The sequence below is a fragment of the Dipodomys merriami genome, unplaced genomic scaffold, assembly GCF_024711535.1.
Source record: "Dipodomys merriami isolate MVZ:Mamm:240054 unplaced genomic scaffold, mDipMer1.0.p SCAF_34, whole genome shotgun sequence".
Classification (NCBI taxonomy): domain Eukaryota; kingdom Metazoa; phylum Chordata; class Mammalia; order Rodentia; family Heteromyidae; genus Dipodomys; species Dipodomys merriami.
Window position 1 is genome coordinate 13334340 of NW_027204937.1, and position 21181 is coordinate 13355520.

The 21181-nt window shown below is 43.1% G+C and overlaps 1 protein-coding gene across 2 annotated transcripts in view; it reads left to right on the forward strand.

The window, feature by feature from the left end:
• The first annotated feature begins 1655 nt into the window (after positions 1–1655).
• The window catches only part of LOC138803412 (translation initiation factor eIF2B subunit gamma-like), a 62896-nt gene continuing 43370 nt past the window's right edge, over positions 1656–21181 (forward strand). The window contains exons 1-3 of one of the 2 annotated variants that reach the window (XM_069987377.1): positions 1656–1747; positions 4326–4482; positions 9250–9395. In XM_069987377.1, the coding sequence (XP_069843478.1) occupies positions 4335–4482; positions 9250–9395 (294 nt within the window). In that variant the 5' untranslated portion in view covers positions 1656–1747; positions 4326–4334. The remainder of the gene's footprint in view (positions 1748–4325; positions 4483–9249; positions 9396–21181) is intronic. The other variant, XM_069987378.1, reaches the window with a different exon arrangement.

Genomic DNA, 21181 nt, shown 5'->3' on the forward strand with positions numbered 1-21181 from the left:
TGTCAGGCTCCACTCCTGTCCAGAACCTTTCATTCCAAAAGTTTCAACCAAGTGTATGTGGTGTGGCATCTCTCCTCTCCCCATTGCCTTTCTGACCTCCTCTGCCATTATTCCCCCTCTCTCTGACTTAATGTGGCATACCCATGCCACATAATAATCCTCCTTTCTGTGTCCTTCACCACCATTCCTTATTTGGCTTTTTTTCCAGTCATGGGCCACATCTGACATGTGGAACTATGGTAGTTGAGCCTAGGATGGAAAACTCTGATTTCAGCCTCGGTGACCTCCTTGATGCCTTTTTCTTTTCTTCTTCTTCTTCTTCTTCTTCTTCTTCTTCTTCTTCTTCTTCTTCTTCTTCTTCTTCTTCTTCTTCTTCTTCCTTCTTCTCCTCCTCCTCCTTCTTCTTCTTCTTCTTCTCCTCCTTCTCCTCCTCCTCCTCCTCCTCTTCCTCCTCCTCCTCCTCCTCCTCCTCCTCCTCCTCCTCCTCCTCCTCCTCCTCCTCCTCCTCCTTTTTTTGCCAGTCCTGGGGCTTGAACTAACAGCCTGAGCACTGTCCCTGAGCTGCTGCTTCTTCCTTTTTTTTTTTTTTTTTTTTGTTGTTGTTGTAGTAACTGTTGGTCACCGGGCTTGAACTCAGGGCCGGGGCACTGTCCCTGAGCTCTTTAGCTCAAGGAGAGTTCTCTACCACTAGAGCCACATCGCCACTTCCGGTTTTCTGGTGGTTAATTGGAGATAAGAGTCTCACAAACTTTCCTTCCCCGGGCTGGCTTTGAACAGCGATCCTTAGATCTTAGCCTCCTGAGTAGCTAGGATTACAGGCATGAGCCACCTGCGCCCAGCTCCCTGAGCTGTTTTGCTCAAGGCTAGCACTCTACCACTTGAGCTACAGCGCCACTTCCGGCTTTTCTGTGTATGTGGTACTGAGGAACCGAACCCAGGGCTTCTTGCATGCTAGGCAAGCGCTCTACCACTAAGCCACATTCCCAGCCCATCCTTGCTGTCTTTTGAACACTGTCTCAGGACCTTTGCAACTACTGGCTATTCTATTTTGAAGTCTCTTACCCATGACTCTTTTGGCCCACTCTCTTCAGACCATCATTGCATGACCACCTCTCCTGCTCTGGATGGCTAAAGTTGGCATGAGTGGTCCTATTAGCCATTCCTACATAGCAAGCTCTGCCAATCCCGGGCCTAATAGGGAAAGGGAATTTGGTCACTCTTCCCCGCCACCCCCTCCCCCACCCTCACCCCACCCCTGCTAACCAAATATTGTGGCACCCAATAAGTAATCTTTCCAGAGTAGCAGATGATACCAAGTACTAACAATGGGAGTTCACCCTAAGGGAAGCGACTATAACTAGTTCCTGTGGGTACCTGGCATCCTGACCTGGCAGCCAACTCTATGGAAGTTAGCTATTTGGGAATGGAAGAACGGGTAGCAATGGCAAAATCGGAATGTTTTCGCAAGCTGCAGGGACTTGAAGGGCTCTCAGACTGCCCAGTCTTCTCCAGCCTTCCTTTCATTCTCGGTACTGAGGGGCCAGGTTTCCTCTCTGTCATCTATCGCTCGGTGTTCGCCCCTGGTCCGCGGGTCTGGCCCGCGCGTCCCATCGATGTGCTCGGCCATCGCGCGCCTGCGCCTTGGGACTGTCAGCGGCAGCGTGGGGAGCGGCTGCGACGCGCCGGGAGCTGAGGTAAAGCTGCGGCTCGGGTCTTGCCAGGAGGTGTCGGAGCTGGCTGAGCCCGGGTGGGTACTGGAGAACCCCCTTCGTGCGAGGGAGGCGAGTCCTCCGGGTCAGGACCTGCAGCCGGTAGACAAGGGGTAGTGAGCCTCGAGGTCGGGAGCTCGAATCCTTGCCGGAACCGGCCGCGGAGCCTGGGGTCCCTGCTTAGACTGGAGGGTGCGGGGGATTCGAACCAAACGCCTCGTGCAACAGGTGGAGAAAGTGAATTTCGAGGAGGAGAGGTTCTGCTGCAGGTCACCCTGAGACCACACCAGACCTGAACTCCTTCATTTATCCAACCCACTTTTTAGTTGTTTGACGCAGGGCGTTGAGGTACCGGGACGGTAAGGACCCCGCCTCACGTGGCGCCGCGTGGACGAGGACACTGGTGGGCCTGTTGTGGGCTCTTTCACCTCCTGGCAGCTGGAGATGTCAGGGAGTGCTGTGACCCAGGCCGGTCTGAGATGCCTCTCCTAGGTTGCCTGTTTGAGCATTTGAACATCAGATCCCAGCGACCTGGGTTCTAATGCCTTTCTGCTCATATTTGAACATAACCTCACCTGGGGCTGCTGTGAGGTTCACAGATCCTCATTCTACACACAGTGAGTACCTGGCATCTGACTGAGAATTCAGGGATGACCAGCCCAGGCCCAGCCTGCAGGGAACTCACTCTTAAGACATTCAGACCTATACGTGCACTGAAGTCTGTCAAGGCTGGTATACTTCTCTAAGTGGTAGTCCCTTGTAACTGGGTGTGAGAAGGGTTAGATGGCTTCATGGGCAAGATGATTGTTGAGCAGTCTTACAATAGTGGATTAGCAGGCATAGGAGAAAAGCAATAGAGGGAACCGGAACAGCAGTGCAGCTGTGCACGGTAGCACAAGTGTAGTCCCAGCTACCTCGGATTTTAAAATGAGATGCTTTTTTTTGAGCCAGGAGTTCCATGCTGTAGTGTGCTTTGTAGTCAGGTGTGAACACTTAAGTTGGGTGGTGACTTCTGGGGAGCCAGGGACTACCAGGTCCCATGTGCTGATCCATAAGTGTGGAATCATGCCTGTGGATACCGCATTCCAGCCTGGACGCCTCTTAAATAACAGAAGGAAAATAATGGAAGCAATGACATTGATCAAGATACATTGCCCTCATAGACTGGCATGAAACCCTTTTTGTAAAAAAGAAAAGAAATAGGGCTGGGAAGATGGTTCAGTGGTAGAGCGCTTGCCTTGCATGCATGAGGCCCTGAGTTCGATTCCTCAGCACCACATAAGCAAAAAGAAAAAAGCCGGAAGTGGCACTGTGGCTCAAGTGGTAGAGTGCTAACCTTGAGCTGAAGAGCTAAGGGACAGCATCCAGGCCCAGAGTTCAGGCCCCACAACCGGACCCCCCCCCCCAAAAAAGAAAAGAACTAGAGACCAGAGACAATAATTAATGAAACAGCATGGTTCATTTGGTTCAGAAAACTTTTCATTGTTTACCCTCTGCCCAGTAATAATCAGATATTTATGCTTGTAATGGAATGGGCATTATTTTGTATGTAGAACATACAACTTATTTCCTTCCTTCCTTCCTTCCTTCCTTCCTTCCTTCCTTCCTTCCTTCCTTCCTTCCTTCCTTCCTTCCGCCTCATGCATGCCAGACAAGCAAACCTTTGTTTAATCTTAATAACAACTCAGTGAAGTAAAGACTATAATTATCCCCATCTTACAAAAGAAAAAGGCATAGAAAAGTTATGAAGCTTGCTCTAGTTCACATAGCTTAATAAATGGTAGAGCTAGAGTATATACCTTGGCAGTTTGGCTCTAGGATCTGTGGACTTAACTACCAGATGGCTTTCTAAAAACTGAGGATGATGAGCATTAATCTGGTTATACCACCAAAGCAGAGATGGAACTTTTTTTTTTTTTTTTGGTTGGGGGGCCTGAACTCTGGGCCTGGGCCCCCCAGCTTTCAGCTGTAGACCAGCGCTCTACCACTTGAGCCCCAGCCCCACTTCTGGCTTTTTTTGCTTATGTGGTACTGAGGAATCGAACCGAGGGCCTCATGCATGCAAGGCAAGCACTCTACCACTGAGCCACCTTCCTGGCCCCCAGAGATGGAACTTAAACTGAAGCTTTTTTTTTTTGGGGGGGGGGGGTCCGGTCGTGGGGCCTGAACTCTGGGCCTGGGCACTGTCCCTCAGCTCTTCAGCTCAAGGCTAGTGCTCTACCACTTGAGCCACAGCACCACTTCCGGTTTTTTTCTTTTTGCTTATGTAGTGCTGAGGAATCGAACCCAGGGCTTCATGCATGCAAGGCAAGCACTCTACCACTGAGCCACCTTCCCAGCCCCTTAAACTGAAGCTTTTGACTCTTTGAAGGTCTCATACTCTTTTCATAATAATATTAAATGTGTTGAAAGTTACATAATGCCAAAGTGAAGGTTAAATTCCAATTTAAGCTGGATCATGCCTGTAATCCTAGCTACTCAGGAGGCTGAGATATGAGCATCATGGTTTGAAACCAGCCTAGGCAGTTGCATCTGATAAAAGTGGGTATCAACAGCTTAAATAAAAATGGGTGTGTGTCTTTTTATTTTTGTGACTTTTTCCCCTTGTGTTTGAAGTTTGTTAAAATGGAATTTCAAGCAGTAGTGATGGCAGCTGGTGGGGGATCACGGATGACAGACCTGACTTCCAGCATTCCCAAGCCTCTGCTTCCAGTTGGGAACAAACCTTTAATTTGGTATCCATTGAATCTGCTTGAGCGTGTTGGATTTGAAGGTGAGTTATGACAGTGAGTGAGATTCACCTATAAAACTTTTAGTGTGTTTAAGCCCAATTACTTGTCAGCATTATGAGGGCAAGACAGGATGAATGAGAGAAGACTAGGACTTAAAGTTTTAAGACTAGGACTTAAAGACTAGCCTCTTTAAGTTAGGAACATAGAAAGTCTCTATCTGTTGCTGTATGAAAAAGGTTGAGAAGATAGAGCTGGTCTCCACAGTGATCCAAGATGAACCTTGTAAGGATATCACAAAGAGCAGATAGGGAGTCTTAAGTGCCTGATGGCTTTTACTTCCTAAAAATCTGTTTTATGCCAGGTAATACATTAAGTATACTGATGAGTACAGAATTGAAAAGATAGCTTAGGCCAGAACTTTAAAGATAGCTCAGACTTCTATAACTTTAAAGTCTGCTGGGAAGAGTTCTATTTTTGCTTGCATGACTAGATTTGTGATGATGCCATTAAATAGGAAAAGGAATGTGAGATATGTAATAGATTTGAATAAACAAAATGAATTTAGTTTTGGCCACCTTGAGTTTGAGGCGTGCTAGTGTCAGGTGGAACAAATTAGAATATTACTGAGATGTAACAGAGTGCCAGATCCTGGGGCCCAGTCACGTTGTGATTCAGTGTTGATTCTTGTTGCCTTCCTGAATCAGACTCATAAACATTTCTATGTGGTTGACTACATGACACTACTGTTAAGAAATAGGCTTGAGAAGTTTTTAGAGTCTAATCTCACAATAAAGGAGATTGTAATACACCTTAATACACTGAAGATGGGGGCACATGCTAGTAATTCTAGCTCTTCAGAAAGCTGAAGTAAGATTTCAAGTTCAGGGACAGACTGGAGAGCATAGCAAGACCCTGACTATAAAAACAAAGTAAGGGCTGGGAAGTTGGCTCAGTGGTAGACTGTTTGCCTCGCATGCATGAGGCCCTGGGTTTGATGCCTCAGTACCATATAAGTCAGAAGTGGCGCTGTGGCTCAAGTGGTAGGGCGCTAGCTTTGAGCTAAAGAGCTGAGGAATGGCGCTCAGGCCCAGAGTTCAACCCCCATTACTGACCCAAAAATATAAAAATAAAAATAAAGTAAAAGTGTGTGTGTGGCAATACTAGAATTTGAGCTTAGAGCCTCATATTTTGCTAGGCAAGCATGGTACCACTTAGGCTATGTCCCCAACCATTTAGTAACTCTATATGGATTTGTCATCTATAGTGATTTTGCTCTTTTACTTTGTGTATTTGTGTACGTGTGCACATGCATGTGCACTTGTGCTCCTTCTGTGGCTTGAACTCAGGGCCTGGGCACTGTGCCTAAGGTTTTGTGATCAAGGCTAGCCCTCTACCTACCACTCTTGAGCCACAGCTCCTCAGTTCTCAGCCTTCTGAGTAGCTAGGATTACAGTCATGAGCCACTGGTTCCTGGCCTAATCTTTTCCTTTTATCACATCATCTTTAGTTAATACTGGGAGTGGCCTTTTATGGTACATTTAATATCTACTACCTAGAACTAACTTTCTTTCTTTCTTTCTTTCTTTCTTTCTTTCTTTCTTTCTTTCTCTCTCTCTCTCTCTCTCTCTCTCTTTCTTTCTTTCTTTCTTATTTTTTTGGTTGTGGGGCTTGAACTCTAGGGCTAGGTGCTGTCTCTGAGCTCTTCAGCTCAAGGCTAGCACTCTACCACTTGAGCCACAGCACCACTTCCAGTTTTCTGGTGGGTAATTGGAGATAAGAGTCTCATGGACTGTCCTACCTGTGCTGGCTTTGAACCACAATCCTCAGATCTCAGCCTCTTGGGTGGCTAGGATTACAAGCGTGAGCCACCAGTGCCCAGCAGCACATTCTTTCTTGCTGAGGTTCAATCAGAATTTGAGGAGTACTTCTAAATGTAAGTTTCTGAATTTTAATAGCTAGGCCTATATTCATTTCTTTTTAGAATGTTTATTATTATCAGTGTTTTATATATATATATATATATATATATTTTTTTTTTTTTAACTTTCCAGGCTGGTTTTGAACTCAATCTCTGGCTTTAACCTCCTGAGTAGCTGGAATTATAGATGTGATCCCACTACCTGATGAAAGTAAACCTGGTTGACCTTCAACTCACTATATAGCCCAAACTGGCCTTGAACTCAAAATTTTTGTGCCTCAACCTCAGGAGTAGATAGGATTGTAGACATGCATCACTGTGTCCACCAAACAGTGTTAATGGCCACGTCTTTTGTGCTTCCAGAATACTTTGTTACTCTGTCTTAGCACTTCTTTCTAGGACTACTTTCTACCGCACCTAATGCTGTGGGAGATTGTATAATCTTTCTAAGAGCAGATACTAAATCTAACTCATCATGTCAGCTTTACATGTCACAATATGGACAAGAAATTTTTGTTGGAGCTGGGTGCTGGTAGCTCATGCCTGTAATCCTAACTACATAAGAGGCTAAGATCTGAGGATCATGGTTCAAAGCCAGCTTGGGCAGGAAACTATGTGAGATTCTTATCTCCAGTTAACCACCAGAAATCAGAAGTGGCTCAAAGTGGTAGAGTACTAGCCTTGAGCAAAAAAGCTCAGGGAGAACTGGAATGTGGCTTAGTGGTAGAGTGCTTGCCTAGCATGCATGAAGCCCTGGGTTCAATTCCTCAGTACCACATACACAGAAAAAGCTGGAAATGATGCTGTGGCTCAAGTGGTAGAGTGCTAATCTTGAGCACAGAGAGGCTCAGGAACAGTGCCCAGGTCCTGAATTCAAGCTTCAGGACTGCCAAAACAAAAACAAAACAAAAAACAGGAAGCTGGGCGCTGGTGGCTCATGCCTATAATCCTAGCTACTCAGGAGGCTGAGATCTGAGGCTCGTGGTTCTAAGCCAACCCGGGCAGGAAACTCCATGAAACTCTTATCTCCAATTAACCACCACAAAACTGGAAGTGGTGCTGTGGCTCAAGTGGTAGAGCAGTAACCTTGAGCTGAAGAGCTCAGGGACAGTACCGAGGCCCAGAGTTGAAGACCCAGGAACAACCAAAAAATAAATAAATAAATAAATAAATAAATAAATAAATAAATAAAAGCTCAGGGACAGTGTTCAGGCCCTGAGTTCAAGTCCCATGACCAACAAAAAAAAGAAAGAATTTTTTTTTCTTTGTCCATCATGGGGCCAGAACTCTGGGCCTGGACACTGCCCCTCAACTCTTCAGCTCAAGGCTAGCGCTCTACCACTTGAGCCACAGTGCCCCTTATGGCCTTTTCTGCTTATATGGTGCTGAGGAATCGAACCCAGGGCCTTATGCATGTAAGGCAAGCACTCTCCCACTGAGCCACCTTCCCAGCTCCCAAGAAAGAATTTTATTTTTTTAATGGGCCATGGGGCTTGAACTCTGGGCGTGGGCACTGTCCCTGCGCTTTTTAGCTCAAGGCAAGGGCTCTACCGCTTGAGCCACAGCACCACTTCCGGTTTTCTAGTGGCTTATTGGAAATAAGAGTCTCACAGAATTTCCTACCTGGGCTGGCTTTGAACTGCGATCCTTAGAGCTCAGCCTCCTGAGTAGCTAGGATTATAGTTGTGAGCCAACAGTGCCTAGCTTAAGAAAGAAATTTTTGTTGGACTTGAATACATGCTTTTAAAGCATATCTCTTCCATGAAGCTTAAGGAAGATTTCATTAATCATTTTCTTGTGTCATTTCTCCATGTTAAATTTCTTGAGACTAGACACCATATTGAGTTCTTTTCTGAATTCTCAGTGCTTATTTGTCCTTTATTTGGTAAGTATATTAGTATTTTTTGGTTGAGTGAATGAATGAATTGGGAAGAAGAAGGAAAAAGGGAAGAAGAAAATAAAGCTTAAGTGATTTGAAAAAAAAGAAAGTAGAAAAGAAAAAGAATGGTTACAGTGAAAACAGAGTTAATTGTGACCTGGAGTACTATCATGGAACAAGTGGGAATCAGTAAGGGATGCTAAGATCAGATCTCAGCCATCAAAAATCGTCTCTTCAGATATCAGTAACATTATCTTGTCAAAGTCCTGTGAGAAAACCCCAAGTTTGGGACTGGTAATGTGGCTTAGTAGAGTGTTTGCCTAGCATGCATGAAGCCCTGGGTTTAGTACCACAGAAAAACCCAGAAGTGGTACTGTGGCTCAAGTGGTGGAGTGTTAGCCTTGAGCTGAAGAAGCTCAGGGACAGTGCCCAGATCCTGAGTTCAAGCCCCAGGACTGGCAAAAAAAAAAAAGAGTTTTCTATCATTGGTTGATAGCTTCATAAGATGAAAACATCTTTGTGAAGTAGTAGTGGTTACCTGGTCGGAATGATGATTAACTCTGAACTGAATGAAGATTTAGAATGTACTCTCATGTGTGTGTGTGTTGTTGTTGTTGTTGAACAGTCTTGTGAATTTTTTACATCACAAAAAGTGGTATATAGTGTACTAGTGTTGGTATTAATCATACAGATCTGAGTTTTACCTTGTTTCCATTGCTTACTGGTTGTGTCATCTGAGGAAAATCACTAATGTTTTTAAATCTAAGTTTCCTCTTTTTTAATTTTATTTTTTGGGGTTTTTGAGTCAGGACCTCTCATGTGCAGCCCACACTGGCCACAAATTTAAAATCTTCCTGCATTTGTCCATCGAGTGTAAAACACATTGAAAAGTCTTAGTAATATTGGCAGTTATTATCTTACCTAATAACAGGCTATATCTAATTGGAATAGTCATTGTCTAAGTGCATGAATTTTTACCTTTTCCTTCTTTTCTTTTTATTCATTCTGTAGAAGTCATTGTGCTTACAACCAAGGATGTCCAAAAGGCTGTGTGTTCAGAATTTAAAATGAAAATGAAGCTAGATATTGTGTGTATTCCTGAGGAAGCTGACATGGGTACTGCAGATTCTCTACGCTACATATATCCAAAGCTTAAGGTGAAAATTATTTATTATTATTATTATTTTTTTTTTTTGGTGTTGGTCTTGGGGCTTGAACTCAGAGCCTCAGCACTGTGCTTTTGTGCTTAAGGCTAGCACTCTAACACTTGAGCCACAGCTCCACTTCCACCTTTTTGGTAGTTAATTGGAGATAAGAGTCTCACGGATTTTCCTATTCAGTCTGGCTACAAACCACAATCCTCCTATCTCAGCCTTTGAGTAGCTAGGATTATAGGGGTGAGCCACCAGCACCTAGCAAGAGGAAAAATTATTTCTTGACTTTGTTTATTGGTGATGAATAAAATCTTTCATCCTAAGAGCATTGCAATTTACAACACACAAACACACACATATTCTGTTTTGCATACTCTGTTGCCCATGTAGTCTACAACTGTTTTTTGTTTTTATTATTAGGAAAGATTGAGATATTCGGTTATCACTATTTGTTTTCTAAGTGCAGTGTATTTTGGTCAGTGTAACCCTTCCATCATTCTTTTCTGTTTTTCCTTCTCTCATCCCTGCTCTCAAGTTATATAGTTCAGTTTTACATAATGTACATTGAATATAATGACTGCATTTGCTCATCTTCCCTCCTTCCCTCCATTTCTATATCCCCTTTTGTCCTCCCCCAAAAAACATGTTTCCACTTCCGATTATTCATTTTGATAAACAATTTGTTATTTCTTCAGAGGAGTTACACCTTTGCACTCCTTCCCTAACTATGCCATCCTTTAGTCAGTTTCTTTGGGTATATAAAACCTTGTATATGGGGGCTGGAAAGGTGGCTCAGTGGTAGAGTGCTTGCCTTGCATGCATGAGGCCCTGGGTTCAATTCCTCAGCACCACATAAGCAGAAAAAGCTGGAAGTGGTGCTGTGACTCAAGTGGTAGAGCACAAGCCTTGAGATGAAGAGCTGAGGGACAGTGCCCAGCCTAGAATTCAGGCCCCATGACAGCAAAAAAAAACCAAAAAAACTTGTATATGTTATCATGTATATTATATTTTAGAGCTAGCTTCTACATATGAGAGAAAACATGTGCTGTTTTTTTTCTCTGAGCCTGACTTCAGTTAACGTAATTTTTTCTATGTCCATCTATTTCCCTGCAAATGACATATTCTTCATTTTCTAATAGATGAGTAAAATTCCTTTGTATATTTGTACCTTGTTTTCTTGATCTGTTCATCTGTTGTAGGCACTTGGGCTGTTTCTGTAACTTGACTGTTGTGAATAGGGCAGCAGTGGACATGGATATACAAGTGCCTTTACTGTATCCTGACTTGTGATATTCTGGGTAGAAGCCCAAGAGTACTATCGCTGTGTCATTGGGTAGTTCAAACTGCTTTCCAGAGTTGTTGTACTATTTTATAGTCTCACCAAAGAAGAATAGGCTGAGGGTGTAGTCCAGTGGAAGGGCACTTGCCTAGCATTCATGAGGTCCTAGGTTTCATTCCCAGCACTTGCAAGGGAAAAAAAAAGGATTCAAAGGATTCCATTTGCTCATAACAAGCAAAATTAATATGTAGTAAGAGAAATCTGAGTTGTTATTGATGATTATAGGTGAGAAATTGACTGGAAAAGAATTTTTAAAATTCCATTGGTCTCCTATGAGATATTTGAACTTTTAATCCTTTTTGATGAAGAAACTAACAACATATGCATAGTAGAACCCAGTCTGTCCCGTTGCTTGTGGCCCATAAACTGAGACCACATATTATTCTAAAATTGTGTCCTTTGGGAAAAATTCAGTTTTTATAATGTTACTGTATTATTTGAATTGGGGCACAGACTTTCTCCTGCCAAAAGACCTACTAATATTTTTCAGCCTGTCTTTGTAATGAAAAATAAATACTGGCCAGGCACTGGTAGCTCACGCCTATAATCCTAGCTACTTAGCAGGGTGGGAAATAAGGACTGCTGTTCAAAGCCAGCCCTGGCAGGAAAGTTTGTGAGGTTTTTATCTCCAATTAACTACCAAAAAAGCTGAAAGTTGAGCTATGGCTCAAGTGGTAGAGTGCTAGCCTTGAGCAAAAAAGCTTAGGGACAGCTCCGAGGCCCAAAGCTATCATTCCACCACTTGATCCACAACTCCATCTCCAACTTTGTGGTGGTTAATTGGAAACAAGAGCCTCACAAACTTTCCTGCACGGGCTGGTTCCAAACCATGATTCTCAGATCTCAGTCTTGAGTAGCTAGGATTACAGGTATGAGCCACTGGCAGCTGACACAGTCAGAAACTCTTAATTAAATATTACTGCATAAAACTTAAGAGCTAGAAAATCTAAAAGGATTCATGTATCTTTGCAAGTGTACAGCTTTGTTTCTTGGTATCTTTACCCTAGTGAAGGTGATTCTAGTCTTCCAGGATGACTTTCTATCCTTTGCTAAGGCCATATGCTCAAGAGACCTAGCTAAGTAAGGATGCAGTCTGTGATCGGCACATAAAACAAAGTGCCAGTGGCTCTGTTTTGTACATGGTTCTATTTTTTTACCTTAGAAATAGAATGCAACCAGACATAGTTCATTCTTATAATCCTAGCTTCTTAAAGAGACTGAGGTCTAAGAATTGCAGTTTAAAGCCAGCCCAGTCAGACAAATCTAAGAGACTGGCAGCTCCTATTAGCTAACAAAAAGTCAGAAGTAAAGCTACGTGCTGATAGCTTACACCTCTAATCCTAGCTACTCAGGAGGCTGAGATCTGAGGATCATGGTTGGAAGCTAGCCAGAGCAGGAAAAAGTCCATGAGACTCTTTTATCTCCAGCTAACCATTAGAAAACCAGAAGTGGTACTATGGCTCAAAGTGATAGAGGGCTATCCTTGAATGAAAAAGTGCCCAAGCCCTGAGTTCAAGCCCTACTACAGGCCAAAAAAAAAGGTCAAACTAGAGGTATGGCTCTATGTGAGTAAAACTCCCTAAGTGAAAAAACAGTAAGACTCTGATTTCAAGGTCCAATACTAGCCCCCCCAAAATAAGTTATTCCTAGCCAGCCTGGGCAGGAAAGGCAGTGAAACTTTTATCTCCAATAAACCACCAGAAAACCAGAAGTGGCACTGTGGCTCAAGTGGTAGAGCCCTAGCCTTGAGCTGAAGAGCTGAAGGATCATGATCATACTCAGGCCCAGAGTTCAAGCCCTATGACCAACAACAACAACAACAAAAAAATAGCTAACATGCTGCAACAAAGAGCAAACTATCCTAGTGAAATCCCTATCCTAGAGGCAGCTGGTATAAAGATTGGGCAGATAGTCTATTTTTAGATGTTCAAACAACGAAATATTTTCAGTTGAGTATTTGATGTCTTTATCTGTCATTCTTTCCTAGAACTTTTCATTTTGCCCAAGGTTTTGTTTTTGTCAGATTTGTATCTCTTTGGAAAGACTAAGTATAGTTTGGTAAAGGAAAGATCTGAGAACTTGGCCCTAACTTGCCTAAAGACTTTATTAAGTGGTGACTTCATTCATTCTGATGAATGCTTTGGTGGGCTATGGTTGCCAGGAGGGCCCCCTTGATGATGCCTTCTTTGACACTATTCTTGGCATAGTTAAAAGCTCATGGCTGAGAATGTGGCTTAGTTGTAGAGTGCTTGCCTGGCATGCATGAAGCCCTGAGTTCGATTCCTCAGTACCACATAATCAGAAAAGGCCAGAAGTGGCTCTGTGGCTCAAGTAGTAGAGTGCTAGCCTTGAGCAAAAGAAGCTTAGGGACAGTGCCCAGACCCTGAGATCAAGCCCCAGGACTGAAGAAAAGAAAGGAAGAAACAAAGAAAGAAAAAGAAAAGCCCAGGAGTTACGACAATAAACAGCTTGTATTTAGGGGTTTTTTAACTTTTTATTTCTCCAGAAAATCTCAATGGTGCTTTTCTTTTGATTATATTAAGGGGGGGGGGAGGGACTTGAACTCTGGGCCTGAGCACAGTCCCTCAGCTCTTCAGCTCAAGGCTAGTGCTCTACCACTTGAGCCACACCACTGCTTCCCATTTTCTGGTGGTTAATTGGAGATAAGTCTCACAGACTTTCCTGCCTGGGCTGGCTTTGAACCGTGATCCTCAGATCTCAGCCTCCTGAGTAGGTAGGATTACAGACATGAGCCATCAGCACCCAGCATGTGTGTATTTTTTTTCCTATAAATTTGAAATGTTTTCATCTTACCTTCACACAGATTGCTACTTGTTGGAACTCTGGTCTGTAGGATGAGACTTCTACAGCTCTGTACTTTGATAGTCAGAAAATTTATAATCTGGGCTAGGAAGGTGGCTAAGTGGTAGAGTGTTTGCCCTGCATGTGTGAGGCCCTGTGTTTGATTCCTCAGCACTATAGAAGAAGATAAAGCCAGAAGTGGCACTGTGGCTCAACTGGTAAAGTGCTAGCCTTGAGCTGAAGAGCTGAGAGACAACACCAGGCTCAGAGTTCAGGCCTCATGACCGACAAAACAACAACAACAACAAAACTTATAATCTTTGAGCCTAGTTTCTTTTTTTTCCTTTTTTTTTTTTTTTTGTCAGTTTTGGGGCTTGAACTCAAGGCCTAGGTGCTGTCACTGAGCCTTGTGCTCAAGGCTAGCATTCTAGCATTTAGGCCACAGTGCCACTTCTAGTTTTTGAGTGGTTCATTGGAGAGAAGTCTCATGGGGACATTTCTGCTCGGGCTGGCTTCAAACTATGATTCTCAGATCTCAGCCTCCTGAGTAGGCCTGATTTGTCTCCTTCCTTCCTTCCTTCCTTCCTTCCTTCCTTCCTTCCTTCCTTCCTTCCTTCCTTCCCTCCTTCCCTTTCTCTCTCTCTCTCTTTCTTTTTCTTTCCTTCCTTTTTTCTTTACTGAGGAATCAAACCCAAGACTTCATACATGTTAGGCAAGTACTCTACCACTAAGCCACATTCTGAGCCCCATTAGCCCTAATTTCTTTTGTTTTTATTTGGTTTTGTTTTGTTTTGTTTTTTTGGCTGGTCAGGGACCTGAACTCTGGGCCTGAGCGCTGTCCCTGAGCTCCTCAGCTTAAGGCTAGTGCTCTGTCACTTGAGCCACAGCGCCACTTCTGGCTTTTTCTGCTTATGTGGCACTGAGGAATCAAACTCAGGGCCTCATGTATGCAAGGCAAGCAGTCTACCACTGAGCCACCTTCCAGTCCATAGGCCTAATTTCTTGAGCCTCTTTCATCTTCCTCTCTCCTCCCTCCTCCCTTCTTCCCTCCTTCTGGGACAGTGGGGCCTCAATCCTTGACTGCCAGCATGCTGCTCAGCTCCCACATGTCCTCTTGGTTGGAATGTGCATTCTTTCACCCTTTTCTTGATGAACTTGAGGTTCCATTTGTTCTTGGACACCTTGAGTAGCTCCATGGTGCACCCCTCATATGGGTGAAAGCACACACCTCATGCATAATGTCCTGCGGATACTTCATGCCTGGTGAGGCACCCACAGCACTGTGCCTCGGCTTGCTCACGTTCTTTGTCTCTTTGTGGCCCTTCTTTTTTTTTTTTTTTTTTGGTCAGTCATGGGGCTTGAACTCGGCCTGAGTGCTGTCCCTCAGTTCTTCAGCTCAAGGTGAGTGCTCTAGCACTTGAGCTACAGCGCCACTTCTAGTTTTTCTGGTGGTTTATTGGAGATAAGAATGTCATGGACTTTCCTGCCTGGGCTGGCTTTGAACCCTGATCCTCAGATCTCAGCCTCCTGAGTAGCTAGGATTACAGGTGTGAGCCACCAGTGCCTGGCCTTTTATGACCTTTCTTGAGAGCCATAGCTATGGGATACCACAGAGCCATGGCTGCCATTCACCATTGTCTGTATGGTGGAAGCTCTTGCCTTTTTCTTTCTTTTTTTTTCCCCTAATTTTTTCTTTTTTATTGATATTATAAAGGTGATACACAGAGGAGTTACAGTTATATAAGTGAAGTAATGAGTACATTTCTTTTTTTTTTTTGTCGGTCGTGGGGCCTGAACTCTGGGCCTGGGCGCTGTCCCTCAGCTCTTCAGCTCAAGACTAGCGCTCTACCACTTGAACCACAGCGCCACTTCTGGCTTTTTTTCTTTTTGCTTATGTGGTGCTAGGGAATCAAACCCAGGGCCTCATGCATGCAAGGCAAGCGCTCTACCACTGAGCCACCTTCCCAGCCCCATGAGTACATTTCTTTTTGGACAATATCTCCCCTCGCTCTCTCCCAGTTTTTCTCTCCTGGTCCCACCCACAGAGAAATGTTTTATTTTATTTTATTTATTTATTTTTTGGGTCCAGTTGTGGGGCCTGAACTCTGGGCCTGGGCGCTGTCCCTCAGCTCTTCAGCTCAAGGCTAGCACTTTACCACTTGAGCCACAGCGCCACTTCCGGCTTTTTTCTTTTTGCTTATGTGGTGCTGAGGAATCAAACCCAGGGCCTCATGCATGCAAGGCAAGTGCTCTACCCCTGAGCCCCCTTCCCAGCCCCCAGAAAAATGTTTTAATTGTAGCCCCTCCCCCATCTTTTTTTTTTTTTAATTTTTATTGTGAAAATTCCATACAAAGGGGTTACAATTACATTGGCAAGGTAATGAGTACATTTCTTTCTTTCTTTCTTTTTTTGCCAGTTGTGGGACTTGAACTCTGGGCCTGGGCACTGTCCCTCAGCTCTTCAGCTCAAGGCTCGTGCCCTACCACTTGAGCCCCAGCACCACTTCTGGCTTTTTTCTGCTTATGTCATGCTGAGGAATTGAACCCAGGGCCTTATGCATGTAAGACAAGCGCTCTACCACTGAGCCACCTTCCCAGCCCCATGAGTATGTTTCTTATCAAGCATTGTTGCCTCCTCCTTTGTTTCCCCTTCCCATCCCTTCCCATCCACCCACCCCCATCCCTTCCTACCCCTCCCTCCCCCCCTTCCCCCCCCCCCCCCCCCCCGCCCAGTCAAAGTTGTAAAGTTTGTTTTTCAACATAAGGACTTGTACATCTCATTGTTGCAATGGGTCAACCTGTATCCCTATTTAATCTTACCTTTTTCTGTAAGGAGCTTTTCATAAAATGAGGTGCTATAGAATAATGGAAAAAGATATTAGCCAGGAATTATTATTGAAAGCATAGGCTGCTATCACAAACTTTATCTGTGGGTACAAGCAGCCTACCTAGCTTAGATTTTTAAACTTTGTCAGAGCAACCTGTCTTGATCTGAATTATGAGATAACACTACAACATGTAGCATGGTCCAGTACAACTTAATGGAAAGTCAGTAAGCATTCTGTCACCAGGACCTGGAGTTCATCTGAAGGACCGTGTAACTGCTGAAACACTTCTGCCCATTTCCTCCAACAAGCTTTCCCTGGTTCCCTACGGCTGAGTTATGGGTCATCTTTCTATACTTGTACAAAAGACTTGGGGGTAAGAACTGTCCGCATGCACACACACATAGACACACAGACACACACACATTTAATATATGAACAAAAGATGAAGGCAAAGTCTTTGTTAACATTTGAAACAAGCTCCTTATTCATTATATGTTTATTTGAGCCTAAGGGTGAGTTTTAGTAACTGCAGAGCAGAAGTATTGATATGGCATTGGCTGCTTAGTGTTTATTTAGTATTTGAAAGCTCCCAGAAAGCTTTAAATTTACTGATATGTCACTGATCCTGTACCCCATACATGTTCTAAATGGAGAATTATGTTTATGAAGAGGTAGGGTAGCATGGTGAAAAGAACACATTCTTTGAAAAACAGGTAGACCTTTAAGTCTAACTTTTTTTTTTGGGGGGGGGGGTATTCCTGGGGCTTGAACTCAGGGCCTGAGCACTGTCCCTGAGCTTCTTTTTTGCTCAAGACTAGCACTCTGCCACTTGAGCCACAGTGCCACTTCTGGCTTTTTCTGTTTATTAGTACTGAAGAATCAAATCCAGGGCTTCATGCATGCTAGGCAAGCACTCTAACACTAAGCCACATTCCCAGCCCCTTTGAGTCTAATTTTTATTTCATTATTCATTAGTTATATGACCTTAACTGAGCTTTTAAGTCCCTCCTAAGCTTGATTTTAATTCATCTATAAAATATTGACATTTTTAGTTATTCAGCAAATTTGTATTAACTACTGTATGCCAGGCAATATTTTTCTTTCTTTTTCTTTTTGTGAGCCCATCCTGGGGTTTGAACTCAGGGCCTGAGTGCTGTCCTAGAGCTTTTGTGCTAAAGGATTCTTGATCACAGAGTACAGAGGTAAATACTGCTTTTTATTTGTTTGTGTGGTCGTGAGTATTAAACGTAGGGCCTGCATTATAGGCAAACTGGCTACCATTGAGCTATACCCCAACCAAGGTTTTAATTTTTTTTTTTCCATTGATTGATTATCTGCAGTGGGGCTTTGAACTCAGAGCCTCAAGCTCTCACTTGGCTTTTCCATCCTGGCTGGTAGTCTTATCACTTGAGCCATACCTCTATTTCCAGCTTTTTGTTTTTGTTGGTTAATTGGAAATAAGTCTCTCAGAGTTTTCTGCACAGGCTGACAGATTAAAGTTTCCTGAATAGCCAGGATTACAGGTGTGAGCCACCAGCACCCTCTCTATCTTCTTTTAAAACATTTAATTTTGGGCTGGGAATGTGGCTTAGTGGTAGAGTGCTTGCCTAGCATGCATGAAGCCCTGGGTTTGATTCCTCAGTATCAGTATCACATAAACAGAAAAAGCCAAAAGTGGTACTGTGGCTCAAGTGGCAGTGGGCTAGCCTTGAGCACAAAAGAAGCTCAGGGACAGTGCCTAGGCCCTGAGTTTAAGCCCCAGGATTGGCAAAAGAAACAACAACAAAAAAACCCAAAAAACAACAATAAAACCCAGTGTCTGATTTTAAATTATCATTTTAATGATTTCTATATTTTAAAATAAATTTATAAGGTAAGTAATGATAAGTTCAACTTTTTTTTTTTTTTTTTTTTTTTTGGTGTGGGGATTGAACTCTGGGCCTGGGCCCTGCCCCTCAGCCCTTCAGCTCAAGGAAAGCGCTCTACCACTTGAGCCCCAGTGTCACTTCCGGTTTTCTGGTTGTTTATTGGAGATAAAGAGTCTCATGGACTTTCCTGCCTGGGCTGGCTTTGAACTGTGATTCTCAGATCTCAGCCTCCTGAGTAGCTAGGATTACAGGCGTGAGCCACCAGCGCCTGTCAAGTTCAACTTTTTTATGTTTAGAGAATGCTGTTTTAGGGTATCTTTAAGCAGTGATATGATAGAAAACAGTGTACATTGGAGTATGAATTAGAATAAAATAAAACTAGAATGACAGAGACCAATACAAGACTGGAAAAGGCTTTGGAGACCTGAACCAAAGCAGGGCAGAAGAGATAGAGGAAAATTAGGGGACCGGTCACATGGTAGTATGAAAGGGACTGGGCAAGGGGGACAATTTCAGTCCTGGATATAGCAAGATTTCTGACTTCAGTCCTGAATGGTATCAGTTAAGCTAAGGAACACAAAAAGAATATTTAGCTCAGCCTAAGGATTATCATTTCTTCTGCACTAAGTTGGTCTTCCTTCATGTTTTTATGGCTCCAACTTTAGTGAAAATGAAGTGGCAGTTGGATTTTCCTTTGCATTTTGGGGACTACATACTGGGAAACAGTTTCTAAGTATTTTGACAAAACAAAACCAGCAAGGTCTTCACAAGTTAACTGTTGAAGTTTATTAAAGCACACAACTACTTTTGAGGATTTAATTGGATTAGACCATATAGGAAAATGTAAATTGTGGTCAGTTTTACTCACACCAAATAACTGAATTCATTAGTTTCATATTTGCAGGGAGGTGGTGATTTGAATCCCAGCCATTGTTTGTAGAAAGGCTGGGTGGGTAAAAGCCTAGTGAACTACTATGTTCTGACAGTTTTTTCCCAGAGAAGTATATTTTTCTTTTTTCCTTGCTGTAGAAACTTGCCAGATTGTTATTTATAACAATCTGTCATGGAACAGCTGCCAGAAAAAGAAACAGATTACTCCCAGTAGTTCTTCTCAGAATCCCCTTCATCCCCCACTACTCCCCCACACACACATACACACATCCGGTGTTCTGATTTAACCTCTTTTTTTTTTTTCCTTTAATTTTGCTCAGTGGTTTTGGCTTAATAGAAACTATTCTTGTAATGAGAGATTTCTGGGCTTTGCCATGACATGGTAATGGCATTTTCTGAGCTTAATTTGTGTTCTTTAGTCAACACTAACTGGCAGCTGTTTTTGTTTTGAATTCCTGGCTGGCTTGATCTCTCACTAAATACTAAAGTGATACCTTCCCTTGGTGACTTTGTATAAAAGTTTTTGTACTGTCAACAGTGCATACATTTGTTATTCCTAAGAGCTATGCTTTTTGCCCTTGACATTACCCTGTCTTTGCTAGAGGAGCAGACTTAGGATGAAGTATGTGATGATTGTTGGAACAGTGAGCATGGGGCTCTAGTTGGTTTCTACAGAAGAGGTTTACTTGGTGTTAGAAAATAACTGGATCCTTCAAACACAGGCCAGAGTTGGAGGGTTCAGGGGAACTTTCAGACTAATTCTAGCATTTCAGATGGAACAACTCACATTTCAAACAATCTATGTTTATTCATTGCTTGTGGACACACATAATTAAAAATATTTCTCTATTGGGACAACAACAACAAAACTTCTCTGACTCTTATCAGTTTTTCCTTTTTCTTTTCTCTGAATTCCAGTTAATAGAAGTTCAGTTGCAATTCTAGAACAGGTTTCAAATTTCTAGACTAAAAAATGAAACATTAGTCCTTTCTATTACAACTTTGATTAAAATGTAAAGAAAGATAATATGAGGGCTGGGAAGGTGGCTCAGTGGTAGAGCGCTTGCCTTGCATGCATGATGCCTGGGTTCAATTCCTCAGCACCACATAAGCAGAAAAAGTCTGAAGTGGCACTGTGGCTTAAGTGATAGAATACTAGCCTCGAGCTGAATAGCTGAGGGACAGCACCAAGGCCCAGAGTTCAGGCACCACAACCAACACACACACAAAAAAATAATATGAAGGTCTAAGATTGATTTAGTTTTTCTTTTAGGGTTTTTTTTTTTTTGTCTAGGATTTCTAGCTTTTGAAAATAGTGCACTGATGAGACAACAAAGACCTCCTTTGAAAGTTGTGGCATTGCAAATATGATGAGAATGGGTTGGTTTTTCAGAGAATCTTTCATGGCTCCTACTCTGAAACAGTCAAGACAGGGGCTGATGGAACAGCCATCTCTTGTCTGTACTCCAGGCCTTGCTCTTTCAGACTGATGCCTTTCTTTTCACACTGAAGAACAGATGGCAACCAGACATTGAAAGGACAGCATCTATTCCTGGTAATCCTTAGGGATTTTGTATTCAGTTGAGCAAAAGGTCATATAAAAGCAAAGAAAGAAATGAGCCTATGGGTCAATTCACAATCATGCAGGACTTGTTCAGCATTTACAATAACAACACATTTAAACACTTGACAAATACTAAATAGTAATAGCATTTGTTTTCCAAGACAATGTTGTCACCACTTTAGAAACACTTGCATCAGGGTCATTTTCTTTACTTGAAGGTACATCAATTAATTACAAAAACTTAGGAAATTTATTTTGTGCCAGTCCTAGGGCTAGAATTCAGGGCCTACACACTGTCCCTGAGCTTTTGTGTTCATGGCTAAAGTTCTACCATTGAGCCACTGCTCTACTCCCAGCTTTTTGATAGTCAGAGATAAGCTTTCATACACTTTCCTGCTCAGGCTAACTTCAAACCTCAGTCTTCAGATCTCAGCCTCCCTAGTAGCTAGGCATGAGCCACAGGCACCCTGCTTTTTTTTTCTTTTAATTTTTAATGT